The following is a 9742-nucleotide window of genomic DNA, read 5'->3' on the forward strand; positions in this document are numbered from 1 at the left end:
ATGCTTTCTTTGGCCCTACCCTTGGCAGCATATACATAGTCTGCTCCATTTCATTATGACTGGTGCTTCTGGTGATCATCACCTGACACTGGCATTTGCAAAACTGCTAAGGTCCACCATTGCAATTAGACTCTCTTTGGAATGCTTGTCCTGCCATACCTTGGAAACCTCAGCTGTTCCCTATGATCCCTTCATGTCTTTAAAACCATTATCTTATTGCATGAGTAAATCTTAAATTACAAAGTTTAGCTGCCGGAGCAAGTATTGTGATGCAACTTTAATATTTATCAATACCTTATTTATTAAACATATGTTGCCATCTATTTAAATTCTCTAGAAGCTTGCTGTTGAACACTTGGTAAAGAAATAAGTACTTAGCTGTAAATCTCTAAGTTAGCTTTTGTTAACCTGAATAGATCTTTATAACCTTTGTAAAAGATGGTTGCTAGCCATATGGCTTCCTATGAGGTCACCAGCCAATATGGAGGAAAGCCACCTGGTTGCTGTTTAAAGCATGTTTTTTTAAACAATAATTACTTGCACACATATGCACAGTTGGATCCAAGTTACATACCCATACATACAGTTAAAGCTAGCTTTACGTTCATACATACAGTTAAACCCAAGTCACATATGTGTCCATATACATACATACATATATATACACATATATAGATACATATATGTATCTGTTTTTTAACATAACAGTTTGCAGAATTATCAGTTAATTTTAAAATGAAAACCAACCAGAATTAACTTTTAAATTCAGTATTCACAGGTATAAGAAACCACAATGAACATAGTTCACATTCCCTCTGACCTTTGACAACCTTCCATAAGACCCTTTCTGACCTTCCATAACCTCCCATGTACCCCCAGTCTGTACAGACATTTATTTCAGACAAATTTCTTTCTTTCTTTTTTTAACATAGAAAACTCTTACCAAAGTCTTTCTTGGGATTTCTCTCAGTGGTTTAGAATATACTGTAAAGCTACAGTATTTTAAACAAGAACAGAAATACATGCATATAGCATTACAAGAATAACTCTAAATTTGCATCAGCACTGTACCACAAGCAAGAAACTGTTGGTTAGCCTTATAACATAGCTGTGGTAGCTTAGCAACCATAGGCAGTTACATTCCATTCTGCTCTTGGAACCAAACCTTGATCAGGATTTAGCCCCAGGGCAGGTCTTAGGAGCCCCACCCATCATCATGAGAGGAAAAAGGACCCACACAGCATGGAAACAAAAGATTGTTGTTAAACCCAGATTCTCAAGTACATGAGAGTGACTGGGCTCTAGGACCTGTAGGCCACATCTCAACTGTGACCCTGGAGGGGCTGTTCTCCACAAGTCCCTGCCTGGATCAGGCATGCTTTGAGCTCCTTGAGGCCCCCACTGGCTCCTGTCTGCACTGTACCACAAAACCCCTACCTTGAGGCTCCCTGTATAGGGGCTGGCCATGAACCTGCTGTGTGTCCAGGCCATGCAAAGTCCTCATGGCTGTTGCCCATGGCACACCACACTATAACAATGACCCGCTGCCTTGGCTGGCCAGCTGCCCAGAGAAAAAGGAGGAAATGAGGCAGGAGCATTCTTAGTCTGTCCCAGCTCAACAAATGGACCCTCCATCCCTTATGCTGGCCATCTGGCCCCAAAAGCTGTCCATGCACAGCTTCCATTAGGAGTCATAACACACATACAAGCCCAGGCATTAAACATACATATATGTGGCCACATTTCTCATAAGTCACACATTCATATAGGTAGGACATTCCAACAGGAAAGCAAACAAAACTTTTTAGAACACACAAGACATCAAAACAGCTCTCCTGTTATCTGGAGACAAAACCAAATCCAAAAAGATGCTAGCCTCATGCCAGTCCCATGACAGCGACCCATGTCATCTACACAAATCAAATTCATATACATGCAGGTACTTACAAATTTTGGGCACTTACAAAAGGATATCCAAATGGCCCAAAGGCCCACTTACAAAAGGATATTCTAAAATCCCACTTACAAAAGGATATCCAAACAAAATAAAACCAAAGTAAATACAGACAACATAAAACTAGACACAGGTAAACACAGACACACAGAAAACATACCAGCCAGCTCTTCAGGCTCTATGGGCCAGTGGTCCTGGTGGGCTTAGGGGATCCTGGATGAGCCCCCAAATGTCATGATCAGATCACAGGGACCCCCGAAACACCACCACAGAGACAGAATCATGCATGTAAAAGCAAAGAGCCTTTATTATCTTCAAGCTCTGAACTTGGCCTCTCTGTATGTCTGACATAGCAGGTGAAAACCGAGAGCCCTGAGCTCAGGCAGGGTGGGATTTTTATCATAGCAGAGGTTGGGGTGAGGGGATTTCTAGGGTCCAGTACCCTGATTGGCTGACATTTATCTAGGGGTATCTGTGAAACAAAAATAAATGTGTGCTAGACACAGGGACATCTAGCCACCTTATCTAATGGTTGGAATGTTTGAGATGTCAGGTACTTCCTCATCCCTGGGTGGATCCTTGGGAGATATTAGCTTAAGGCTTTTCCTGGACTTGGGTGTTGCCTGCCAGTAAGCCTGTCACAGAAGCTGTGTCTGGGCCCCTAAGCCTGTCATGATGGCTGTGTGGTCAAGCTGTTTTGGGGCCCCTCCACAGTTCCTCTCTCTATTACTCCCCTATATCTCACTGTGGTCTCTTTTTACTTTTCTGGTTACTGCAGTTTGTGTACTCAGATCTGAAGATCAATTTTCTACACAGCTGAATAGTATTTTATAGTATATTTGTACTGTATTTTCACTATCCATTTGTCAGTTGAAGGACATTTAGATTGTTTGCCTTTCAAAGCTATTATGAATAGAACAGCAATGACCATAGTTAAGCAAGTATCTATGAGTAGAGTGTCCAGTCATTTTGAACATATGCCAATGAGTGGTACAGCTTGTCCATGTGCCAAATTTGTTTAACTTGAGGATTTGTATATTTGATTTAAAATTCTCTGTTGATTTCCAGAGTTGCTAGAATTTTTGTTTATAGGTTTTTATTTCCTATGGTTAAGATTTTAGTGTTGCTTGTAAGTGGACATTTCCCTGTCCCTCGGCTACTCTAAAATAATCACCCAGAGGCTTATATTAATTACAAATGCCCAGAAAATAGCTCATGCTTATTACCAACTAGCTCTTACAAGTTAACCCATTTCTATTAATTCATGTACTACCCCAAGGATCATAGCCTTTATCTCTATCAAATTGTGTGTGTCTGACTCATCCTTCCTCTGGCTGGCAACTCTCCTAACTCTGCGCTTCTTTTTCTCAGCATCCTCAGATTGATGTTTTCACCTAGCCTTATCCTGTCTAGTTACCACCTATTAGCTTCCATATTAAACCAATCACAGGGACAAATTTTCACAATGTACAAAAGAATTTTCCACAGCAGGTACTGGTTGGATTATTGAGAGTACTATTTACTTAATGTAAGAGTTGGTGGTTTGCTATCTTGCCCATGGATGACTACTTCCCATTTCTCATCTGCTTATCAATTCTTCACATGAAATTTATTACTTCCCATGTTCTTATGGATAATTTCTCTGATTGACCTCTGTATATTTTTCCTCTAATTTATTATCTGCTGTCCCACTTTATTGAAATGAATTGTGTTAATTCTTGCCTATCTTGAAAAGCACTTTTGTCTACATTAATTTTAGAGACTATTTTTTTGGTTGCAACAATGTAGTTGATGACAATTTTCCCTCCAGGCTTTAAATGTATTTACATGTTGACTGTCTTTGGAATCTTTTACCACACAACTGGGAGTATTCTGTTTCTTAGGTCTTTTCATGTGATTTGACATTTTTCTTTAATAGCTTTCAGTATTGATATTTGTATTTTCCTTTTAAACCCTTAATGAAAGTACAGCAAGCCATCTATTCAGCATTCATGAAAAAGAAACTCAAAGAAGAGAACAGAAAGAAATGGCTGATTCTGCAATAACCATGTCCCAGGTCAGTGATCATGTTCACTATTTTTTCTAGAAATGTTATATTTTGAGACATTGGAAGCCTTTAATTTTCTTCTGATATTTTTTAACTTTGTTATAAAAAATATTACAAGCACACAAGACAAAATTCAGATATTGAAATTATCCATACGCAAAGCCTATACACCTCAATGTAATTTTTTTTTTTTTTTGGTTTTTCGAGACAGGGTTTCTCTGTGTAGCTTTGCGCCTTTCCTGGAACTCACTTTGGAGACCAGGCTGGCCTCGAACTCACAGAGATCCGCCTGGCTCTGCCTCCCGAGTGCTGGGATTAAAGGCATGCGCCACCACCGCCTGGCCATTCTCAATGTAATTTTATACAGTTAGTGTTGACATTTGGAACAGAAGATCTGGAGCCTCACATGTGATTTTATATTTTTGCTATTACATATATTTCCTTGTATTTATACATCCCTAATTTCTTCAAGTCTCCTTTTATCCAAGAAAGCACTCTGTCTGGTATCACATGATCGAACTGTACTTTTTTGTTTCAGGATCTGTTGACATTCCAGGACGTAGCTGTGGACTTCTTTCAGGAGGAGTGGGAATGCTTGGACTCTGCTCAGAGGACTTTGTACATTGAAGTGATGTTGGAGAATTACAGGAACCTGGTCACTGTGGGTGAGAACATTTTGCTTGTAGAATCCTAACTTATCTTATGTATGTACTGACTTTACAGGTTGTAAACTCTGTGTTAAGCTGTCTTGGAAACAAGAAGGGACTATAGGAACATTGGTAATAGGAAAGAACTTTTTCATAATATTTAATTTTTTTTCCTTTTCTCTTTTTTATTTTAGAAGTGTCATGCACAACTCATTTGGTTCCATGATACATTCAGAAACATAGTTGTATATAATATTTGCACCCAAATCTTTTTCATTGTTTTTTATTGCAAGAGATTCCTTTCTCATACAGTATATTCTGATTATACTTTCCCCTCCATATACTCCTTCCAGTTTTTCCCCATAACTCTTTGCCTCAATATCCACTCCATTGCTTCCTCTCACTACAAAAGAGCAGTCTTCTAAGAGATGACAACCAAGCACAACAAAATAAAATATAAGATGAAGCAAAACCATCATATTGAAGTTACACAAGGTAACTCCACAGATGGGAAAGTCTCCTAGGAAGAGGCATGGCATCAGAGACCCATTTGATCTCACTGAGGAATTCCATAATAATACTAAGGTTAAAGCTATAATATTTATGCCAAAAACCTGGTGCAGACACATGTATGCTCTATGCCTGCTGCTTCAGTCTCTGTGGATTTACTTGCACTTGGCTAGTTTTTTTTTTTTCAGAAATCCTTGTTCTTCTGTTGTCCTCAATCCCCTCAGGATCTTATACTCCCTTCACTTCCTCTTCTGCATAGTTCCCTTAGCTATGAAGAGAGGGATTTGATAGAGATATCCCATGTAGACTCTCTCTATATACTGCTGTGGGTCTCTGCATTTTTCCCATATGCCACAGGAGGAAGCTTCTCAGATAATGACTGGATATGACCCTAATCTATGAGTATAGTAGAATATAATTAGTAGTCATTCTATTGTTACTTTTTTTTCTTTGTACACTAGTAGTTTTTGGATTTGCCATAGTTTTCTCATCTAACTAGTCTTTGGTCCTTGGTTACCCAAGCAATGTTGGCTAGGGTTACATGTTGTAGATTGGGCCATAATTAAAATCAGACATTTCTTGACTACTCCCTCCATTTCTGTTCCATCATTGCCCTAGCATATTTTACAGACAGAACAGATGGTAGGTCAAAGGATTTGGGGCTATTTCCATCCCAAATTTAAGCTCCATGTCCATAAATTTATTTGATATCATTTTAATTCTAAGAAAAACTCAAGGTATGCAAACTGAAAATTCTCCCTAAATGTGTTTAGAATATTTATAGGAAATAGCAATTGGGAAACGTTCCTATATTCCCCTACTTTGTGTTCTCTTTATGTACTGAGCACAGTACTATGTTAGATGTCTGTATTCTTTCTAAATATTCTGCCATGGATCATGTGCTACCTCACACAACACATGGACTATATGCAAAGTAGGCCTGGTCACCTGTCTGGAGAAAATGAGATTGCCCTGGAATGTGGAGAGGAGAGAGTAACCACAAGTAGGGTGGGCTAGTGAATGAGCAGGACAACAGTGACATCCACAAGTGAAGGAGAAATCAAGGGCTATATTTTTAATTCCACCTGGAAGGATTTCTGATATTTTAAGTTAGTATAGTTTCGTGATCCCAGGATGCATGCTGCCTGTAGTAACTGCTGGAAGATATTGTACTTTATTGCATCTGAATTATGATGGCTTAATACTAGTACAAATTGCAATTTTATTTGATTATGTTGACATCAAATTGAAATACTTTTGCAAAGTTTGCATCTAAAATTAATCCATGAAGTTGGTATATTACATAATTTCCTTACTTGCATGTTTGTCTTTATATTACATCCTTCATTTTCACCCCAGTGGACAATATGCAGACATCCTTCTGGGAACTAATCTCAGGATTTGTTGTACAGAGTGAACTGAGGAAAGTTAAGAAGCATAGCAGTGTGGGGACCTCAGCCAATAGAGGTTAGAAAACAGCAATAGCTGTCCATGACAGCCCTGCCTTACATGATCTGAGCCTCTGAAGTCTGACAGAATACTGTCTCTGTATCCATTACTTTTGGAGAATACACTCTGTTTTCTAGAGAAGAGAATATACTCTGTGATGTGAATATACTCTTACTCTTTGAGTAAGACTTTCACCTTAAAGGGAATTTTCAACAGTATTCTTCATTGCTGTTCATTAGGAATTACAAATACTTTCTGTCTTGGATTAGATTAAACTATTTTTCATCAATATGTGAAGAAATAAATATTTAAAAATAGAAAAATGTATTCTAAATACAATAGCCTGGTGAGCTCTATCACAAGGTTAATTACTGATTCCACTAATATTTGTTTCATCTTACCTGAAGGCTATCACTTTACTTCTGTGAGAATCTATATAAGTACCATGAAAGAATAAGGTTGACTACTGAGAGCTCTAGTCTAAATAGTTGCTGATCGACTTCTCTTTACTTACAGATAGACATCAAAGCATGCACACTGGAGAAGAACCTTGCAAATCTAAGGATTGTGAGAAATATTTAAATTTGTTCTCCAAAATTTTTCAAGATCAGAGATTCTACTTTGCTAAGAAAGAGCACAGGCAGGGAGAATATGATGACTATTTCAGCTCTACATACACTCTTATAAAACAACTAATCTACATTGGAGAGAATCCACATTTATGTACAAAATGCAGAAAATGCTACAGTACCTCCCCAAGCCTAACCATACATCAGAGAATTTATAACAAAAAGAAACCCTACAAGTGCAACATTTGTGACAAATCCTATAACCAGAGTGCAAGTCTTAAAGCACATCAAAGACTTCATACTGGGGAGAAACCTTACAAATGCAAAGATTGTGAAAAGTCATTTCGCCTGTTGGTAGTCCTTAAAAACCATCAGAAAATGCATACTGGAGAAAAGCCTTACAAATGTAAGGAATGTGACAAGTCCTTTTCTGTGAAGTCAAATCTTATAATTCATCAGAGAATTCACAGTGGAAAGAAACCCTACAAGTGCAACATTTGTCACAAATCCTTTGGCCAGTGCTCAAATCTTAAAACACATCAAAGAATCCATACTGGGGAAAAACCTTACAAATGTGAACAATGTGGAAAGTCATTTCCTCAGGTATCATCACTTAATAGCCATCAGAGAAGTCATACTGGAGAGAAGCCATACAAATGTAAGGAATGTGACAAATCCTTTACTCAAAAGTCAACTCTTACAAGGCATCAGAGAATTCATACTGGAGAGAAACCCTACAAGTGCAACATTTGTGACAAGTCCTTTAATCGATGCTCACAACTTAAAACACATCAGAGGCTCCATACAGTGGAGAAACCTTAAAAATGCAAAGAGTGTGGAAAGTCATTTCCTCATTTATCAGCATTTCATGGGAATCAGAGAATTCATACTGGAGAGAAATCCTACAAGTGCAACATTTGTAACAAATCCTTTAATCAGTGCTCAAACCTTAAAACACATCAAAGACTCCATACTGTGGAAAAACCTTACAAATGCATGGAATGTGGAAAGTCATTTCCTCAGTTATCATCACTTCATAACCATCAGAAAATGCACACTGGAGAGAAGCCTTACAAGTGTAAGGAATGTGACAAGTTCTTTACTCAAAAGTCAACTCTTACAAGGCATCAGAGAATTCATACTGGAGAGAAACCCTACAAGTGCGACATTTGTGACAAGTCCTTTAATCAGTGCTCAAACCTGGGGCTGGAGAGATGGCTCAGCAGTTAAAAGCACTGACTGCTCTTCCAGAGGTCCTGAGTTCAATTCCCAGCAACCACATGGTGGCTCACAACCATCCGTAATGAGATCCGGTGCCCTCTTCTGGCCTGCAGTCATACATGCAGACAGAACACTGTATACATAATAAATAAAATAAAATCTTTAAAAAAAAAAATCAGTGCTCAAACCTTAAAACACATCAAAGACTCTGTACAGTGGAAAAACCTTACAAATGCAAAGAATGTAAAATGTCCTTTCCTTAGTTATCAACATTTCATAGGCATCAGAAAATTTACTCTGGGAAGAAACACTACAAGTGCAATATAGGTGACAAATCCCTTTATCAGTAATCAAATTGAAGCTGGTGGTGGTGGCACACACCTTAAATCCCAGCACTCAGAGGCAGAGCCAGTCAGATCTCTGTGAGTTTGAGGACAGCCTGGTCTACAAAGTGAGTTCCAGGACAGGCTTCAAAGCTACAGAGAAACCCTGTCTCATAAAAACCAAAAAAAAAAAAAGTAATCAAATTAAAAACATCAAAGACTTCATACTGGGGAGAAACCTCACAAATGCACAGAATGAGGAATGTCATTTCCTCACTTATCAACATTTTGTAGGCATCAGAGAATGTATACTGGAGAGAATCCCTTATGGTGATACTTTATTTGTATTAAAATGTTATTTGTATGTTAATAAATAAAGTTGCCCGGGGGTCAGAGCTATTAGCAAGCCATAGGAAAACAGGGCAGTGGTGGCGTATACTTGTAATCCCAGCACTTGGTATGCAGAGCTGGGTAAGTCTCTGTGTGTTCAGGGATACAGCCATTATTGGACACACATGCCTTTAATCTCAATACCAAGCAAGGAAAACCTGGAGGCCTATACAGACAGGCCGTGACGAGGCGGTCATGTGGTTGGGTTTACAACCAATGAGAAGGCAGAACAGGAACACTATATAAAGACATTAACACAGGGGTAGTGAGTTCAGAGAGGTAGGACCACTGCAGGAGGAAGGGTAAGGTTTTAGCTCTTAGCTCTGACCTCTTGGCTTTCTTCTTTGCATTGGTTCTGTGTTTCTTATTTAATAAGAAGGTTGGTTACATCTACAATCCCTACATGTGTAGTAACCTTTGTGATAATTCCTTTAATCAGTGCTCAATTTTTAAACCACAACAAAGACTTCATACTGGAGAAAAACCTTACATATGCAAAGAATGTGGAATATCATTTCCTCATTTATCAACATTTCATAAGCATCACAGAATTAATACTGGAGAGAAACCCTACAAGTGCAATGTTTGTGACAAATGCTTTTCTCTAAAGTCAACTCTTATAAATCATAAGA

At 38.4% G+C, this 9742-nt stretch overlaps 1 protein-coding gene across 1 annotated transcript; it reads left to right on the plus strand.

Annotated features, from left to right (window-relative positions):
- Positions 1 to 4001: 4001 nt before the first annotated feature.
- On the plus strand, positions 4002 to 8135 carry LOC131903919 (zinc finger protein 239-like). Its single transcript, XM_059254781.1, has 4 exons — positions 4002 to 4010; positions 4540 to 4666; positions 6518 to 6625; positions 7124 to 8135. The coding sequence occupies exons 1-4, from the start codon at positions 4002 to 4004 to the stop codon at positions 7996 to 7998; spliced, it is 1119 nt and encodes a 372-aa protein (XP_059110764.1). The 3' UTR covers positions 7999 to 8135.
- Positions 8136 to 9742: the final 1607 nt, after the last annotated feature.

This window comes from Peromyscus eremicus, chromosome 1 (genome assembly GCF_949786415.1).
Source record: "Peromyscus eremicus chromosome 1, PerEre_H2_v1, whole genome shotgun sequence".
NCBI lineage: Eukaryota > Metazoa > Chordata > Mammalia > Rodentia > Cricetidae > Peromyscus > Peromyscus eremicus.

Bases quoted from the DNA above. Each gene is read 5' to 3' on its own strand.
- LOC131903919 (XM_059254781.1), top strand. The intron at 4,667-6,517 runs GTGAGAACATTT...TTTTCACCCCAG, and splicing joins CAGGAACCTGGTCACTGTGG to TGGACAATATGCAGACATCC. The intron at 6,626-7,123 runs GTTAGAAAACAG...CTTTACTTACAG, and splicing joins GGGGACCTCAGCCAATAGAG to ATAGACATCAAAGCATGCAC.